Source organism: Talpa europaea (genome assembly GCF_964194135.1).
Source record: "Talpa europaea genome assembly, chromosome: 2".
In the NCBI taxonomy this organism is placed as follows: Eukaryota; Metazoa; Chordata; class Mammalia; order Eulipotyphla; family Talpidae; genus Talpa; species Talpa europaea.
The window spans coordinates 27,239,564-27,260,313 of NC_140068.1; the positions used below are offsets into that span (position 1 = coordinate 27,239,564).

General features: G+C 36.0%; 1 protein-coding gene across 1 annotated transcript in view; it reads left to right on the plus strand.

Annotated features, from left to right (window-relative positions):
* Nucleotides 1-17,238, plus strand: part of ARHGAP18 (Rho GTPase activating protein 18) — a 131,202-nt gene extending 113,964 nt beyond the window's left edge. The window contains exons 13-15 of the mRNA XM_084228853.1: nt 12,023-12,147; nt 15,816-15,877; nt 17,050-17,238. Of these exons, the coding sequence (XP_084084979.1) occupies nt 12,023-12,147; nt 15,816-15,877; nt 17,050-17,141 (279 nt within the window). The 3' untranslated portion in view covers nt 17,142-17,238. The remainder of the gene's footprint in view (nt 1-12,022; nt 12,148-15,815; nt 15,878-17,049) is intronic.
* The last annotated feature ends 3,512 nt before the right edge of the window (nt 17,239-20,750 follow it).

The window sequence follows — 20,750 nt, forward strand, 5'->3', positions numbered from 1 at the left end:
TCTCACTCTTACAAAGTAAAATTTTCTTGTAATTAGATATTTTGGTTAATCTTTGAGTGTCTTTAAAAAAGAAAATAATGAAGGATATTGTAAATTGTGTTTAATTTTTAGAAATGACTTGATACCATAGGTTAGAAAAGATTTCTGAGATATTATATTTGTTTAACTTGTGTTCTTTTACCTCAAAAACCATCGCCTATGTGTGCATATCTCTTTTTGTGTATCTGTTTATTCATATTAATTTCATAGTCTTACCTAAGGCAGTTTGAAAGTGATGCTCTGAGGCACAGAATGTATCTAAGGAAACAAAATTTGCACTGTACCCTTTTAATAATAAATCCTTAAACAAAATTAAAAATGGACTATTTTAGAGATGGAGTATTTAAATAAGTTTGTCATTTACAGAAAAAGCAGAATTAGCTTGAATTTAAGTCGTTTGTACTTTGGATTAATTAGGCATGGGCTGGTCCAAGAATTATCCCTACACTAATGCGAAGCTGTATTGTCACTTTAAGGTTTGAGATTGAAACCTGTATTTATTTATTTATTTTTAAAGATTTATTTATACATACAAGAACAGGGTTACAGACCAGAGGTATAGGGGGTGAGAGGATTCACCAAAGACAGAGTGGGGAACAGAACAGGCAGACTGACTGAAATACACTGCTGAAGGGAGCAGTGGGTGAGTCAGGAGAGGTCTGCTGCACCATGTGTGTTGCTCCCTGGCCGGGGATCAAACTCTTGCTGCAGTGGCTGCGGTTAGCTTCATAGGTTGTGTCTTAACCCCTTCCACCACCAGGAAGGCCCAAAACCTGTATTTAAATCTCAATCTTATCATGTATTAGTTGTCACTTAATCTCTCTTAGTTTTGGTTTTGTCTTCTGAGAAAGTGAGTGATTCATTTAACAATCAGTTAAGCAAATTATTTAACAATAACCTGTTGGGTGCCAAGCCCCCTCTCCTTGTTAGTTTTTCCAAGGAAATGGAGCCCAGTGCTCAGCCTAAGGAGCTTGGAGAAGTTTGCAGAGGACTAAGCTTAGAGGTGCTGGAGGTCAGGGATAGAAGCCTGACCCAGGGAACCAGGGCTACAAAATAGGCATTGGGCATCAGAGAGGCTATCCTGGAGAGCAGAGCTAAGATATGGGATGGCACAGACATGTTCCTCAGGCAGCAGATGAGAAGATACATCTGGCAGGCAGAGGAAGCTTCCTGGCAGAGTGGAGGAGCATGGGTGATCATGGCCCGCAATGGAGGTTCACTTGGCCTGTCATGTTGGTTGAAAATTTTAATCAATGGCCAGAATTTTTTCTAAGTTGCTATGATGTTTTTTAGGGATAGTAGATATGCACAGAAAACCATCACAAACAATAGCTCTTAAAGATAACATGAAATACTGTGGGCATGTGGTGAGTTTTTAAGTAATCAGAGTTTTCTACCTAGGCTTCCATCAGTTTCAGAATTTAAAAATTTAAAACTAAAGGATTTAAGATAAAAATCTGGACTTCCCTCTTGACAAATTGGATGTAGGTATTTGCCTGTCACCTCTTTTCCTGCAGGGTAACAACTGACTGGATCCGAGTAGCAGCTGTTTCCCTTGGATGAAACCTGGGCATGCACTTTGCTATAAGTCAACCCTCTACTCTGTCTAGTTTAGTTTATGTTTGTGGACTCCTTCCGAAAGTCATATGAATATGCAGCACAAAATTATAGAGCATGAAACTTTCTGAGATGTTTTATTTATTTCCTAAACATTTGATGTGTGCCTAATACATGCCAGGCACATATTCTAGAGACTTGAAATACATTATTGGACAAAAAAGATAAGGATTGCTGCTCTCCTACTACTTAAATTCTTTTTTGGAAAGATTTATTTATTTATGCATACAATAACTGGGGTACAGGCTAGAGGTGGGAGGTGGGTGAGAGGATTCACCAGAAACAGAGTGGGGAGCAGAATAGGCAGACTGACTGAAATACACTGCTGAGGGAAGCAGTGGGCGAGACAGGAGAGGTCTGCTGCACCATGTGGGTAGCTCCCTGGCAGGCTGGGGATCAAACTCATGCTGGCTGCAGAGGCTGCGGATAGCTTTATAGTGCTGTGCTTAACCCCTTACATCACCAGGGAGGCCCTGTACTACTCAAATTCTTTAAAGATAAATATAAGCAAATTATACAGTATCTTAGTCTGTGATAAATACTCCAAAAATATAAAAATAGTAGAGCAGAGAAAGGGGAATCAGAAATGGAAGTCCCTTATAGCTAAAGATGTGGAGCTAAAGATCTCTGTATATATATCTAAGAAAATGCATTCCAGGCAGAGGGAATTGTCTACACAAAAGTCTAAAAGCAGAAACTTACATGGAATATTTGAGAGCTACCAAGCCAAGGAATGCTAGTGACTGGGAGTGTAATCAGCAAAGGTGGGGCTAGGGGTGGGGGCAGTGGCTGTCCATATGAAATGATATCAGAGGATCAATGGGACCAGATTATACAGCATTTTTTTAATGCTATTATTAGGAATTGAACTTGGGTGCAAAGTGTTATTACAGGGCTTGGAGCAAAGGCCTGAAAATCTACTATTTTAAAAAATGATTCCTAGTTGTGTGAAGAATAGACTTTGAGAACAAGGATAGAACAGGGGAGAGACGGGTTAGGAGTCTCATGTCATCATCCAAGTAGGAGAAACCTGAGTACTAGCATTGGAGGTGGAAACATGATCAGATCCAGGAATTTTTTTGAAATTAGAGCCTTTGTAATTTCTTGATGGAAATGATATGGGTTGGAAGAAAAAGAAGTTAAGGATGCTTCAAAAGTTTTGACCAGAGAAATTAGGATGGAATTGACACTTGTATAGGGAAGTTGACAATTTTAATTTGGGGCTTTTTGAGTTATCAGATATCTAAGTAGGAATGTCTGAAAGATACTTGGAAGGTGTGTGGAGGAGCATGAGTAGAAGAAAGGCAGGAACGGGGTTCAAGGGGAAGCCTGCCTTTTTTATTTAGCAGGGAAAAGCTGGAAGTTGGTACCCCAAGAGTTACATAACTGTATTTATATTTTACAGCAGTTGATATAATGTCAAGTAAAGGAAAGATTGGAGGAATGTAAGATAGGCCATTAGGTAGGGGATGTTAGCTAATTTTGTTTTTCTTGCGAGTATGTAAATTAGTAGAGTCCTTCTGGAGAACAGTTGACAAAGGCTTAAAATTATGTATTCTGTAGACTCAGAAATTCCTTCAAAGGGAATAAGATGAGCATGCAAATAGCTATGCTCAAATTCATCGCCATTCCCTTTATACTGAACAGAATTTGAAATAATCCAAAAGGGTAGAAGTAATTAGTTAAATATGTGATCGTATATCTATGTAATGAATTGCCATGAAAATGGACAAGTGTATATATTGTCCTTAGAAGATATTCAAGATAGGTTGAAGAAAACATTTTGCAACTATCTCATTTAATATTTATAATAATTTACTTGGAACACATCATTTTCTCATGTTGTACAGATCAGTCTCAACCTATGGTTATCTAGATAGAACATTATAGAGCTGGAATCTAAAACCAAGTCTACATGACTTTAAATCAAGGTGTCTTTACTATTATCCTCTATTTCCCCATAGATCACAGACAAACTCTGAGAAGGATACACAGAAAATCCTGGACTTAAGTGTGGTAGTACAGTAAACATGTATTATAGCCATTACAAAATATGTTTAATATTTTGCTTTTAAATCAGTCTTGTGCTGAGCCAAGTCCCAGCAATGGGAATGGAAAGAAATGTTGAAGTGAGCCAGTAGGACCCACTGGAAACTGATTCGATATGAGGAATGTGGAAGAAGGAGGAATGTAGAATTACTGGCTGATTTTACCTTAGGTGACTTTAGGAAGATAAAACATTATGCAAAAGGAAAAGACTTTTGAGGAAAAGTCTGTTTTTGACATCAGGGGCAGGCATGCCTGTGTGAAAGTTGGCTACATGGTCTCAGAGGACAGTCAGATCTAGAGTCCTGCCTTTGACATTAGCATAGAGATTGTTGTTGAAGTCACAAAGTAGTTTCTATTACACAAAGTAGACATATGTGGTAAGAAATAAAAAGGTGAAAATACCAATATTTAATAGTGGTCCATAGAAGTAGAGCTGGCAAAAGACACCAGGAAATAATAGGAAGTAAGATAAAGTTATTATTGCAGTGTTTTGGAAACCTCTGAAGAGGAAAGCATGTGAACTGCTTGGTTAGTAGTGCCAAATGCTACAGAGTGATAGTGTTGCGTTTGGATAAAAGACCACTAGATTTTACACTTAAAATGTCAGTTGTTACTTTATTTTTAAAGATTTTTATTTATTTATACAAGAACTGGGGTACAGGCCAGATGTGTGGGAGGGTGAGAGGATTCACCAGAGACAGAGCAGGGAACAGAACAGGCAGACTGATGAAACACACTGCTGAGGGGAGCAGCTGGTGCGACAGGAGAGGTCTGCTGCACCATGTGGGACCCTCGCTGGCTGGCCGGGATCGAACCTGCGCTGCAGAGGCTGCAGACAGCTTCACAGCGCTGCGTTCAACCGCCTGCGCCACCAGGGGAGGCCCCAGTTGTTACTTTTTACAAAGTATTCTCATTAACTATTGATAAACGAAGCCAGAATACCCCGGTATTGAAATGAGACACAAGAGAGCAGACCATGAAAATTTATTAAGGTAGTATTTTTTTAAAGCATTCTGCATGATATTAATGCTAACTGTATAATCAGGGGGTCATATAATTAAGTCAGTTTGGCTAGGTAAATTAATAGTTTGAGCCAGGTTATAAGGGACACACTCAATCTACTTACTTAAGACAAGTGTTTTTAATGGCTACAATATAGTAATTGGTACAAATGTGACTTACTTTCTTAAATACTAATGCGTCTTATCTGTTAATTAGTGCAGGAAGAAACACTTGGTAAAAGAAAGCAAAATTGTAGACTATTAAATAAGACTATTTTCTGATATCTTTCACCATGTACGTGGGATCGATATCATCCACACTCATGACCATCCACGTGTATACACACACCACATCACACACCAAAAGTCACATGACTTGAGAACATAGGCTTATATCTACCATTAATAAGGCATTAATGATAAATTATTTCTCTAGGCCTCAGTTTCTTCTATAAAATGAAGGGAGTAGAATCAAATTAATGATATTTAACCAGAAGTGAGCAATAGGAATTTGTTTTATTATTTAAAACAAATAAACACAGGAATGGAACATACCTTTGCCCACTGAATCAGAGTCTCTCAGAGCAGGACTGATCTGGGCATGTGTAATGTATACACTGTAAGAGTGATTTCCCTTCCCCTATTTGGTATATGTGTGTATGTGTGCACATATATTTAATTTTATTGTAGGAATTTGCTAACATATGCAAAGATAGACTAGTATATGAACACCCCCTAAATCCATCACCAATAATCAAATACATTTTTTTTCTTATTCTCAAGACTTTTATTTTTTATTTTTTTAAGATTTATTTATTTATTTATACAAGCACTGGATACAGTCAGAAGCGCAGGAGGGTGAGAGAATTCACCAGAGACAGTGCGGAGAACAGAACAGGCAGACTGACGAAATACACTGCTGAGGGGAGCAGCTGGCAAGTCAGGAGAGGTCTGCTGCACTATTTGGGACCCTCGCCCGGTGGCTGGTGATCGAACCGGTGCTGTAGAGGCTGCGGGCAGCTTCGCAACCCAGTGCTCAACTGCTGCGCCAACGGGGAGGCCCTCAAATCCATTTTTCTGACCTTGTTCCATCTGGTCTTCCACATCTTTTTTCCTTTTAGTATGTATAAAGAATTTAGACAAACCTTCATTTCACCCTTAATACCTCAGATTACTTCTTTCAATCTAAAGACCTTGAGTAGCTTTGATGAGCATTTAGTTATGAATTGCTGAATTGTGCTGATTTCAAGATCCATTGTGAACTAAGATTTGAATGATTTTTCTTTTGTCATTCAGGCTCACCTCTCAAAGTAAGGAGAAGCTGTACATTTATGAAAGAGTAGGGGCACGGAATATGCCACGCTGCTTAGCAGCTCTGCCCTGATTGGTAGCATACAAAAGTTCTCTCTTATCTGGTTAACTTTGGTGGTAATTCAGAATGACCTAGTATCACACTCTTGACTTACATTTGGAACTCTTGGGTTTTATAGAGTTTATGTGACTTGCTATTATTTCCAAAATGATTTTGTAACATTTTATAGTTTAGAGCTTTGGATCTGCCACCAGAAAAATCAGGGAGTTGGCAACTGAGCAATGTAGACTCTGCACTGAAGGGATTGCATGGCTTTAGTCACAACTCTGTTTATAATTTAGCCACAAATCTGTTCAGAATTTCATCTTTGGTTCATTTAACAATTCTGACCCAGAGCATCATTGCAGGTATTGTTTCAATCATTTGTTTTAAGTCTGGAAACTGGATTTACTTGGGGGACTGACTTGGAAAATCAATTTACAATATCAAACACAAAATCTTGTTTCTTTTTAAAATATTCTCTTGATTTTTTCATAGTTATAAAAATATCATGTTAAAAGATAAAAGTATCAGAACTTATTTCATTATAAATTAAATGCTTAATTACCATGGAAATTATTTCATGTCTTTCTTTAAAATTCTCTAAATCTGTGCATTGGATAAAAGTTTAAGCATGTGGATAAACAAAAGATCAATTATAATCAGAATATAGTTTAGGATAGTAGAGGATACCTTCCATATCTCCACCTTTAAACTAAGGTGATGGATATGCCACTTTAAGATACCTTGCTAAAATATCTTTAATTTCCTAAAACATGGTCACATCTGGCTTTTTTTTATTTTTGAGAAAGCTCTATTTCCATTTTGCCCTTTTGAAGACAGAGATTTCTATGACATTAAAAATGTCAATTTTACTTTTAAATTAATTTTTTTTAAAAGATTTATTTATTTATGCATACAAGAACTAGGGTACAGGCCAGAGGTGTGGGGGGTGAGAGGATTCACCAGAGACAGAGTGGACAACAGACCAGGCTGACTGACAGCAATACACCACTGAGGGGAGCAGCGGGCAAGACAGGAGAGGTACGCTGTGCCATGTGGGATGCTCCGTGGCTGATCGAACTCATGGTGATCGAACTCATGCTAGAGAGGCTGTGGATTGCTTCAAAATGTTGTGCTTAACCTCTTTCGCCACCAGGGAGGCCCTTAAATTAATTTTTAATGAAAAAAATAATGTCCTTCTAAAGTCTCTGACATTAAATTTCTAATCTCCAGAGTACAAAAATATGAGTAGTGTTTATCCAAAACTCCTGAAAAAATACTAAAATCATTGCCTACCAACTGTAGGAAATAATATCAGATTAAAAATATACTCTAGTTCAAGATATAAAATATTTGAGTGCCATATGATATCATTTTCTTTATTATAAGTCTTTGCATGCATAAGAAATTAACATTCTTAAGTTGTACAATCCTCTGTGATGGAACTTTAATGGTGTTAGTCAAATGCTACTCTTTTCCAGTCTCCTTGCATAACACATAACTTCAGCTCAGAAGCATGCCAAAATAAATAAATAAAGACAGAGTCACAGATGTTAGTCCCAAAAAGTGTAATAGGAAGGTTTGCAAAGATTCATTCACAGAATCAGTTATTATTTTGTGGCTCAAGTTAAGAGTAGACCCTTTGGCTTAATGATCAGGTGTGTTGGGTCTTTTCAAAGGTTGGCAGCTCAATGTAATTAGCATACCAATAGCTTTAGTGTTTGATACAACATGATTCTACAACTTAGTAGTACTTGTAATACACCATTTAAATGAAACTTTGGTGTCATTTATTGTTTCTCACCTTTAGTAATATTTACTAAATGGCCACCCTTATGAAGATATCCAGAAAAATCTTTCCAGAAACAACTTTTTAATGCTTCATCTTTAACCGTTTCACCTATCAGTCAACTCCAACAGTAAGACATGGTAGATGCAAATTGAGTCAATCCTCAATTTTTATATTGTTGTAAAATTTTATGGGATATATTACTACAGAAATAAGCATGCTGAGGATTATTCTGTTTCCCTAATACATGCATCTACCTGAAAACCCACACATACCCTGTGTTAGAACACAGCTTTACTGGTTAGGGAATGTGGTCAGTCCATCTAGGAAGGTGCTATTCCCATTGCTGGTCTAATGAAAGTCATTCAAAGACATTGATAATCCATTTCCACAAAAAATAAGTCAAGTATAATTAATTTGAGAAGAGTCAAAGTTGAACCACAGCAGGCCTAGCCTCATCCCTGTTCACAAAGAGGATGGATTGTGGGGAATATTTTATTTCATAGGCATAAGGAACCTATACCTATGCTACTTCCCATGCTGGCAAAAATCACAAAGTGCCAATTTCCTGACATTTCTCACATACACACACACACACACACACACACACATATGAGAATTCTCAAGTACCCTCAGAAGTTAGTATCTGGCCTTGTCTTCCTTCCAAACACAAACTATTAGAACACTTCTAGATTCTGTGTCATAAGTGATGTCCACGCTAACTTCAGTGCTGTAGTTATTAAGGAAGCATGGATACACTCTCCAAAGCATGATCCCTGAACTCATTTAGAAAGCATAGACCTATGATCATATTATTAGAGGCCTTTAGCTGTTTATGAGGGGATATACTTTATCTTGGGGACAAAGTAGCTGCTTCTTCAAGTTCATATGTCCTGATGTTGGTGGTCCTGGCTTTTCTCCTTGGCTCCAGGTTGGAATAAATGACTGAAATATGCTTTGTAACATCTTTAATTCCTCTGTTCACCTCTCTTTCCCTTTTTGTCTTATCTCAGCAGTTAAAAGAACACCATGGAATAGACAATGTTTTTTAAATTATTTTTGCTATTAAGAAAATACATTATTTATTAGTACTTTATTCTAGAGAAATATCACCATGATTGGCATATTATTTTAGTAACAAATTTTTTTTGAGTGATTCATCTGATCAATGTATGTTGATAAATGGTTATCGATATGACTTAGGCGTGTGGCATGTGGCATGTGACTAGAATATAGGTGTCATTTAACTTCCTCACCAGAAAGGAGATCAGAGGAAAATTCAGTGGGGGAAGGAAATGCCTTTTGAATCTCTGTGCATGGAAGTGTCTATTGTGTTTGAGATATTTCATCTGGGTCTTGAGAAATAGGTAGCTGGTTATTAAGACATGTAAACATAAGAAAGCATGGGTGCTTGTAGCAGATTTTGATTGGACTGTCTCACCCAAACTATAGATGCTCCACAAGGACTAGTGGGGAGAAAGGCAGGCACTCTCTAGGGTTCCCTTTTACTGAATTCTCCATGGTAACATGTTATTTTTCTAGATCACTTTTGTTTTTGTGACTTGTTCATTATGGACCGTCTACATATACAAACTTAATCATATTATCTTCACTTTAAATGTCAGCGAGGATTTGCACGCCTTTTTGATATTCTAGGTCTGGTCAAGATGTAATTATGAGGAGAATTTTGGTCACTATTCTTTTCATAGAAAACGTATATACAAGGATATTTGACATTATGACGTCAACAGAATTTTCTGAATCAATATGAAGTACATGTGGTTATTTGCAAACCCCAGCCTGCCATTCAGGGCCCTGAGTTATTAACAATAATATAATAATTAACTAACAGCATCTAAAATACCAATAATTGTTTCCCAAATAGACAAAGCAGTTTAGTTTTTTTTTTTTTAAAGATTTATTTATTTATGCATACAAGAGCTGGGGTACAGGCCAGAGATGTGGGAGGGTGAGAGGATTCACCAGAGACAGAATGGAGAACAGAACAGGCAGAATGACTGAAATACACTGCTGAGGGGAGCAGCCGGCAAGACAGGAAAGGTCTGTCTTGCTGGGTTGCTCCCTGGCTGGCCGGGGATTGAACTAATGCTGCAGAAGCTGCGGATTGCTTCATAGTACGGTGCCTAACCCGTTGCGCCACCACGGAGGCCCCGGGTTAGTTTTTTGAACACAGATTCTGTGCTTCACTGTTGCTGTTAAGTTTTTACTCCGACTTTCAAGTTATCAGGACCAGCTTATTTTTTTCCATCTCTTAGGAGGAAAGAGATATCCTGAGGCTAGGCCAGCAGGATATAGGTTAGAAATGGAAGCAAAGGTAGAAGTACATGTAGCATAACTGTTGAATTATAAACTAGTTACTAGGTATCAGACCATTGATTTAATACCTGCTTTTCAATCAAATGCTCTACCACTGAGCTATACCTCCTAATACCTGCTTTGAGAGGAAAAAGGGAGTAACACTACCATGTGAAATTCCCCTTTCACTTTAAGAACCATGTCATTTATTGAAATAATACAAATAAAAATAGAATATGGCTTAGAATCAAGGTCAAAAGTAAATTAAACTTGTGTCCTAAGGGTGAGGTAGAAGTCAGAGACTAGAATAAGGTATCAGGTCAAACTACAAACTACTATTAGGTCAACTTGGAAGTCAAGAAATCAAGAAGAGATGAAGCAGGAACAGTGTGGGTGTGGGGTAGGATTGGGCCTCCTTCAGGGATCAGGTTGAACACAATAGTCCAGTAGAAGTTGAACAAGCAATGCTAGAAATGTGGCTTCTCATCCAACAGGATGGCAGGTGGGCAGTCCTAGATTGTTATGTCTGTCTTTTCCTGGGTTGGAGGGAATGAACCCCACAGCCCTTTATATGAGTGGTCAGGTGGGGGAGGCAGAGTTCCTGCAGTTGGTGTCCAGCCCTCTAGTGTCTCCAGAGGTATAACAGGTGTTTGCAATCCTTCCAGAACAAAGCCAAGGCCTTACACAATCCCTGATGCCTGTATAGCCTTATGTAGTATTATTTCTTTGTTATTCTCTCATATCTCACTGTTGCTGAGTGGCAATTTTCACTCTTTTGGAGCCATCTACATTCTTGTGCTACCTGATTCTAAGTTACATTACTTTGGCTGAACCTTGAAAGAAAGAGAATTTTATTAATTCTGCTTGTGACAGATCGTGCTTTATGTTTTTTTTTTAAAAAGCAACTCAAGCCCATGTACATTAAAAACTAGTACTGTGAGTCCCAAACCAATAATGTACAGTAACTTATGTCTTATGTATCTATGAGGTAAGTACAACTAGCACAGAGCCTGTAGTAAATAGATGCTTAGTAAATTTGGGTTGAATTAAACAGGGTATTTGTAGTGTTTAAGGTGTTATCTTTAAACATAATTGGGCATGCTATTTGTTCTAAGATCTGTTTAAGACATATGGTTATAAATAATAAAGTAGTGTTTATTTTAGCAGAACCATTTAGGAATTAATTAAACCTAATATTTCAAATGGCAACATTTGAAAGCTGACATTTTGACCTTATTATCCCCCCAAATCGTTCACTTTCATCTCCCCAAAACATAAAATGTGCTTAATATCCATGGAAAAGGATTGAGATTGTTTATCTTAAGTTCCAACTGTATGGTCATAGTGTAAACTCATGAGCCAAATAAGAAACAAGTCCAATACAAATGTATTAGAGAAAGCTATTTCTTTTCTTTTTTTTTTTTTACTATTCTCAGGGACAATTTTTGTGAAATTTTGTGAACATGCAGAAAGATTTTAAAAATGCATACATTGCAATATCATGCAATGTAAGTTCTTTCTGATTCAATTTCATAAATTGCTACATGAAGAACCCTCTAGCAGATAATACTCAGAAATCAGCACTTAATATGGCAGTAATGGTTATTGCTGTCATTCTTTACATCTTTAAAAATAATTAAGCATTACTACACAGGCATTATAAAGTTCCCCTATCACCATTAAGAGGATATTTGAGGTTTGATGTAATTTAGCAAATTACATTATACAGTAGTTAAGGTTTTTATGTAGTGAAGTAAAATGCGTCGTAGTTAAGCACACTTACCATGTAATGCATTGTACAGAGTTACATGTTCCAGCTGCCGCCAGCTTTGTTCCAGTGTCATTATTGCTTTGCAGGCTGACGTTCCTCAGGGAGTGATTCGAGTGCAAGCTCCCCATCTTTCGAAAGTTTCCATGGCAATACAGCTAACTGAAGAACTAAAAGCCAGTGATGTACTTGCCAGGTTTCTCAGCCAAGAAAGGTAGAGGCCTGTTTTGTTTTTTTATTATTCCTTGGTATAACTCACTAGCTCTCTTTCCCTCTCCTCTTTAAAAAAACAACAACAATTACAACAAAAAAAACCATGGGTATTTTGAAGTGTTTAAAAATGTGTCTTCCTTGCAGAAAAGAGCAGGCTCATCAATTAGACTGCGGGAATGAGTTGAGCTGATTTGATGTAGTTTGTGTTCAAGTTGAGCCTGTTTGAAGCAGGATGTCTGCACATACCTTCACACTGCCTAATATGGGCTTGGCACATGAGGCCACTCACTATTCTTTCCAGAATGTGTTGATTGGAGGTTAATTACTATGTGTAGGCTGTTAGGAGAGTCACTAATTAGGATAGAGTGGGATTAAAACAAACAAATAAAAGATACAACTCTTTCTATGAAATAGAACGAATATAAAGAAATGCTTTAATTTGAAGACATGAAGAATTGAAAGAGGCCAGCCTCTCCCTGGAGCTCGGCAGGCTCGGGAAAGAGCTCACTGTCCTTGTTAGGGAACCAAATGCTCCCTCTATTCCAGGCCTGCTGAGGCAGGAGGAGTCCTTTGTAAAGCCATCAGCATACCTTCTGACAATATGAGAGGAGATGCTTCCTGAGTATCTGAAACCTCTTAAATTTTAGAAGTTCAAGCAAGTGTATTGGATTTTCAGTTTTCATCCATTGAAATCTGATTTTTAGCTCAAATGAAATTTTAATGCTCTTCCGCTTCCTCTTATTCATTGAAATAAGATAATCCAGTTCTTATAAGAGACAGGGAAATTGGAGGGCATTGGCCTTTTTTGCTTAAAAATACTTTGTGTTACTTTCCATAGACTTCCATCTCTTCATTCTAACATTCAGGGGCTTCAGTTAAGTTTCTGCCCAAATATCTCCAACTTAGTACAGTACTGCAAGTATTAAGATGACTTTGCTTTGTTTAAAACACTTTGCCAAATGTTGAAGGGGGTATAAACATATTTTAAAGTATCTTCCCTCAGGGTTTATAAATTGGGGGTGAAGGGTATACGCCTGTGCAGCTAACAGATGGTGATGAAATAAAAGAGAAGCTTATTGGTAATATCTGGGCTTTCAGTAAGCCAGCATATACTTCCCTCCCAAAGACACTCTGAAGTAAGTACTAATATTACTTCTGTTTTGTTAATAAGAAAACTTTGAAGGTCACACTTTGAAGGTCACACACTTCACAGGTGATAGACTTGAATGCTGCTTCCAAAACCAGCCCCTTAACCATTCTCCACACTGACCCATGGATCTAGAGGGTACCCTGGATCTGTGAGCCATTGGACGTGGAAGTGGAGCCAGTGGAAGTGGATGGAATTTTTTCTTGATTAAGTCTTGAGATAGTTAGAATTATTCCAGATTAAGTACAGGGAACAGTTGGGATTTCTTAAACATTTTTGCCTCTTACAGGGTGTCTTTGCTTAGACAAAGACTGCTCCCTGCTGTGCCTCCATGGCCACCACTTTGTCATTCTTCCACGGGGGGGGGGGGGGGGGGGGGGGGGGGGGAGAGACTTCCCATCTTCCCCTAGGAAGTGTCCTTGAAAACATGGCGAGACTTCATTCAGAGACTTCCAGGCTACACAGGGTTAATTTATACAGCACTCACTTTCAGAACCCAAGTGCTCCTCTAGTCTATATTTTTGTTCCTCTATTTGCAGATAGCACAAGATATGACAACGAAATTGTACGATATTTTGGAATGTGACTTCAATATTTAGGGTGTAGCAAGATACTATGGGCATATTATAGAAAACACCAGCTTTTTGACAATTGTCCTCAGCATATTTGCATTTTCTTCTTGTGGGGCTTTTCTTAAATAAGCATATGCTATCCCCTGGCATGGGAACTCTTCTTCCGTCTCCTCCCTCTTCCCCAACCTGCCCATCCCAAGGGAATCTGGTAAACTTCTTTCTCTCTTTGCCTCTATTTTCTCATCCAGTTCTCAGCCCCTTTCCTTATGTTTGGGGATATGGAAACATGGTCTGGATCCAAATGCCAGCTTTTTAGTTTCATCTTACGCTATTATTTAATGATCTATTTCAGTCTTAAGTTTCTCAGCTATAAAAGTGGACCATAATAGGACCTACATTATAGTCTTGTGATAATTAACATGAAGTACATGAACACCATCTATTTGGATCATTTAATAAGTGACAATAAATGTTTATATGTATCATTGCCTTCGATAACATTTCCCCTCTTCCCAAATGCATTCCTCCTGGGTAGGGGCCGTTGGAAACCCTAGTTCCTTCCATTCTTTTTCTCTCCTACTTTCTCTGTTAAGTCCAATGAGCAGAAAATGACATAAAATGAGTGTACAGCAAGTGTACATTCATTCTCCAGTCTTAGTAAAGTTTATCATTTTCTCTGTATTTATAGGTTTGTTGAAGAACATTATGTGAAATCTTGTATATACCAACAAATTCAATTGAGTTTTCTGTATAGTGCAATAAGATTATAGAAAGTGAAGAGCAGTCTGAGGGCAATATGTGACTAGTTTTTTTCCCATCAACTTTTCCAAATCATTCAATTTGGTTTTCATAGAAATGACTCCTTTTTAGAATCATAAGTTGTTGGGCGATGTAGTATATTAAGAATAATAAATTAAAATTATTTAATTTAAAAACAAGCGTACACCAGTTTGGAAACAAAATAAGTTTACTTCTTGGTTTGGATACAATTCAACAGGTGGATTTTGAGTATGAGGGCACACCGCACGGGAACCAGCTGAATCCTTAAATGCTTAGTTGGGAAAGCTTCTCCTTATAATACTTTTAAAAAACATTTGAATGGAAGACCAACCTGATTTTCTCCTCTCAATTCCAGGGTGTATGTGTTCAGGGCCTTATAAATGGTTCATCAGTGGCTCATAAATCTTATCCATGACTTAGAATCCACTATAGCGCATCTGGATCCAAATGCCAGCTTTTTAGTTTCATCTTACACTATTATTCAATGATCTATTTAGGTTTCTTAGGTAATTTATATATGAGTTTTGAAAAATCACTGAATTGTACCAATTTTTATTGTTTCAACTTAATGTTCTAGAAGAGTTTATTCTATGAGAGTATGCATGTGTAAAGGCATCCTTCTAACGTCGTCATAATGACAATTTGCTTTGACTTTAAGTGTATACTTTCCATATTTGAATGGCCAACACAGGGAGGGTTATGAACCATGTCCTGTTGTTTATATTCATCTTTATAGTATTAGGGTTGTTAGCAGAGTGAACCCGTGATAAATACTTCTTTTTACTAATGCAATGTGAAATGAAGGTGCAAACATTTCTCTTTATAGTTTCATGAGGACCTTTTTGGTTTCTATGCAAAGTAGATGATCTTATTAATAATTTTATTGACAGTTAAAGTGTTATATAACTCTTAATTTTACAAATTTAGCTACTGATTTATGATTCTGCCTTCAGACACATGATAGCACTTGTTTATTTTAATTTACAGGTGTGACATTTTTATTACTATTCAGCACATTTAACAGATGGGAAAATACAAATATGTAGATAATTACAGTGTGTCTAAGTTATGAATTTTCCATACAACCAGGATTCCCTAAGCAATTAAAGTGATTTACTTGCAAACTGTTTGATGATAGTACAACTAATCAGTTTGTTATATCCCTAATAGTGGGATTGTCCAGACTCTCAAGAAAGGGGAAGTTTTTTTGTATGAAGTTGGAGGAAATATTGGTAAGCACACTTTTATATTCCATTTGTTGATATGACATTGCTAATGGTTATTATTTATGTCCTTGGAGGTAGGGGAAGAAATTGCAAGTAAAGTATAGCATGCTATAAATAGTGCAGAAATTTTGTGATTTTGTTTAGTGATCTAACCTTTTTCTTCAAGTTCTGTTTGAGCTCCTTATAAAAATGCCTAGCTATGTTAAACTTCACCAAAGGCAAGTTTTTTAAAATAGAAATAACTTCTAGAATAATTAATGAAGTTTTTAAAAATTGCTTTTTTTTTTACACACTTATGTTACATCTTGGTAAAGGAAATAGTTGAGCTTTCTTAAGACTAAGATAACGCATTTATTATGGTATAGTACTGGATATTTTTAGTGAAAGTAGAACTTATTTTTGCCACTAAAATTGATTTCTCTCACACACACACACACACACACACACACAGAGGTAACTCAGGAAATAGAAATATGATAAACAGACTAAGTTTGACTATGTTGTATTTATTTGATCACTTACAATCATTAATGGACTGTATTCATCTTACTATTAAAATTAAAATAACTTTTCTCTTTTTCTCATACTTGAAAATAGTATGGCTGAATTTGTTAGCAAATAAATGAAATGGTGTTAGTTAAAAATACTAATGAAAATATTTTAAGATGATTTTCATAATTTTTAATGAAACTTCAAAATATTATTAAATATTGAAATTTGAATGGAGGAATATGAAACCTTTCATAAAATTTAAATAAGCCAGAGCTCCATTAGAAATCTGGAATCATTAACTCTATTAACAGAAATATTTTAATATTAGCACAGTTGATTTTGCATTATACCATTAGACATTGGGAATTTAGTGTGGATTCTTTTTTAGGTGGCTTCTAAACTGTTGCCATTCTTTATAAAGCCCAATGAGCTTTCAAGAAACCATTTAGAAAGTCCTATCACACAAAATATTTTCAACTTCCTCAATTAATCTGAAACCTGTTCATTTAGAAAAAGACCAATGCATTGATTTTCCGATATTTTGGCCAAGTCTGTAACTTTAGAGGATACGGAAAGAATGAGAAATATTTTGAAGCCTAAGATTTCAATTGCACCATTACACTTAAGTTTAAAATTGCATTGCAATCTACCTGTTGTATCAAACTGATTATACATCTTTTTTCTAGGAGAACGCTGCCTCGATGAAGACACTCACATGAAGGACTTATATCAGCTCAACCCAAATGCTGACTGGGTTATAAAGTCAAAGCCATCATAGAAGCTACAGATAACCACAAGGACTTCTTTAATAATACTTGCTGGGTCAAGAGTGTAAATAAAAAGAATGGCAGGGTTCCTTCATTATTCAAATGTATCCAACTCTTGAATAGTGACATTCTCAAGTCTTAAAAAGTTAAAGATTTGTGCTGCTGCCAGAATTATGTTAATAATTATTATTATGTTATTAGAAAACAGATATTTCTGAAGTGAGAGGAAAAGGGGCTTAATTAGCTTGCAGGCTATTTTCATTGTAGTCAAATGTACCCAGATGTGACAGCTTTTTTTTAACATGAAAATATGCTCTCATCCTTTTCACTTTTTTCTCTAACAATCATATAGATGCTTTCTCACCTTTCTCTCTTCCTCACATCTGCCTTCTCCCAATTAGATTTGCTTCTTAACCAAAAAGAAAATAAATACCAGGTATGGCAAGTTGCAAAGACAGTACATCTTAGACTGAATTCAACAATTTTCCTGTCACTATCAAATGTTAATATTCATCTCTTTGAGTCATTTGTTCAAACAATAATATCCCCCTTCCTGCTGTATCACATGAAGTGATTTGCATTTTTTTCAGTTCATCTGACATATGTGCACAGAACTGTATCCACTATGAAGAAAATAGAACCTTCAGAGACTGCCAATTAGTACTGAACCAATTACTTATATACTAAGAATAAATAAAATACATCCATGTGGAATAACTGGATTATAGATACCAAGAGAGTGAAAGCCAAATCGCTTCATGTATGAAGTTCTCTTCCAAAATGAAATCGAAAAAGTCATAGCTGGCTCTACCTATTGTCATATTCACAGTATAAATATGCATGGTATTATAATCCAGTAATGGTTGAGAATGTATTCTAGTAAGATGGGCATTTTTCAACTCATAAATAAGTCTGCAGGAAGAATTATTCTTCTGGGTATGACACAGTCATATAAACAAGCTTTTGTTTGTGTCCTTATTTTAAATAATCAGAGTAACTTTATTAAAATGCTGTGGAAAGGGCTACTTGCAGGGATTTTAATGCACAAACCATATTGTGACAAAAGATAAGCCTCTATATTGTAAATAAGAGGAATGAAGTGAGAAAGAAATCTTCAATATTTTATGCGTTTAGAGAGTGGTAAATAAAATGTGATGTAAATGAATGTTGCACAAACTGAGTTTATGATACTTTTAGTAGTACTTTAGGAAAAAATGACACATTCTCAAAGGCTCTTGATGTCATTCTAATTAGGAGGAAAAATGCTGTTAATGAGAACCGTAGTAAATTTTTAGCATTTAATTACAAGAGCAGCCTGTGGATATGATCACTTAAATAACTTTGTGGTGATTTGTGCCATTGCTTTTTTATTTAATTTTTTTTAATAATTAAATGCATTTTTTTCTAAATTATCTTCTCTTGGAATTTTTACTTGTAAGAGTATGTGTTTGCAAGTGTACTAATGAACTACTTTTGTTTTTGTTAAAAGTCTCTTCTGTTCTTTTATTGCTCCTATTGCTCCTGTGTTATTTTTAAAGTGAGAAGACGTAGGAGGTATGTTTCCTTGTTTTCTTCTTTAGTTTTTTTCTTATGCAAATTTCTATTCTTTAGGATTTTTCAAAACACACCGTATTCTGTTCTGATTTTGACAATCTGCATTAATTTTCCAGCTAGCAAATTTTTACTAATGGCTTGATTTAATGAAAACAATTGACAATATAAAAACCAATAGTGCATGTTTAAAACATTTTAGGGGTGTGTAACTTCAGAGAAAGACAGGAGTCAATGTCATTATTTAGATAAATGGCCTCCTAAAGCCTTTGTAAACTGATTTTCATCAAATTTACTACCCACAGGAGAAGAAAAGAAGCACATGAGGGTTTTGATAATGAAAAGTATCAGCTCTTAAGCTTAGTAAATATGAAAATGCCATTTTATTTTAGTCCTTTGTCTCTGGACTCACATTTATTGGTGTTTAGCAATATTGCATTTAAATAACCAAGAAAAGATATGTATCTACAATTCTAAAAAGAAGAAATATATAGTCTCAAGGTCTCGAGTATAAATGCTCTGGAATTAACCCAATTACTTTTCTTTATTTTTTTTTTTCCTAGCAAATGTTAAATCTCAGGGTAGATTACTTTTTATTTGTGTGAGGGGGAAATAAAAGCAAGGGTATTTTTATTTTAATCTCAGATATCTTAACTCTTAAAATTTCTGCTGAAAAGCCAAAGAAGCTGATTTTTATATAATATTGGTTACCCTGTAAATATTTTGGAGATGCTTCCTCTTTTCTGAAGGAATTATGATTCTTGAAAATTACACAGTGTTTAAAACTTCTGCTGTAGAATTCAGTGTAAATTTTTTTGCTTGGACTCTTGAGAGAAGCAGTTTATTCTACAACTTTGGAGTATTTTATATCGTCTCTTCCTAGTTTTCCTTAAGCTGGATTGTGTTCTATTTCATCGTCATGTTTCTCATCTCCCGATCAGTAGGTGGCAGTATTAGTCAGGGATTCTTTTGCATCAAAACTGGGAAATTTTAAAAGTGAACCCAAGTTCATAGGTTACTGAGTGCAAGGCAGTTTGGTAAGATCAACATGGATCTCTCAATTTGATTACTAATTCTGAAAATTGTAAATAATAATTAGTTAGTTTCTTTGTTCAATCAGTCTGTTTTTATCCTTAACCTGTTAAGTGGGGAGAGAAGAGAGAGTCACAGATGGCTCAAATCTGAATAATTCATCAGTTAAATTTTTTTTTACTTGACAGTAACTTTGTTATAAAAGGAAAGTGATTGAATCATTGTGTAAAACTCATTTCAATGGAAGAAATAATGGGATATCTTAGCTTTACTAGCTTGTTATCACCCACTTGCTTGTTAACTCTTGTATTTGGCAAGAGAGAATTCTAGGAATACAAAGAATTTACCATTGAAATATTTTGCATCACCGTTTGCCTAGTCATCTTTTTTTAAATTTTTATTTATTTTTTTAATTTTATAATTTTTTACATCATTCTTCATTTTTGTACAATGTATGCTTTCTCATCTCAGTTATAGTGCCCATGAAATTCCCACCACCAATTCACCTGTGCACCATCACCATAGTCCCTTGTGCTCTTCCCACCCCTGTTTAGATGCCACTCCCCTTTCCCCCATAGAATGTCTCTGGTTTATAGTTGCCTGTTGATTTTGATATTTACTTTATTATAATTACTTTTTTGCCCAGTCATCTTGAAACACATTCTAAAACATACCTCATTCACCCTCATGCTTATCTTGCTGTTAAAGAGGGAAAGGAATTCACATTCATCATTGTTAAGGAATTATTAGGCATTATTAGATGCCACTAAGTGTACTCCTTAAAGAATGCAAAAGTTCATTAGAAAATGTTACTATGATAAGGAACAATTTTAAGAAACACAGCTCTCCATTTGTTCCTCTTTCTTCCCTGCCTTTATGTTTCCAAATCTTTTAGTGCTTGCTATTGATATATGCTGCACCGTGATTTATATTGTGACTTAAAAATCAAACATGATGCATTTCCACAGGAGATTGGATTTAGATGTGTTCAAAGCCTTGAAACAGTCTGGGGATATATTGTCAGCAAATGAGCTCTG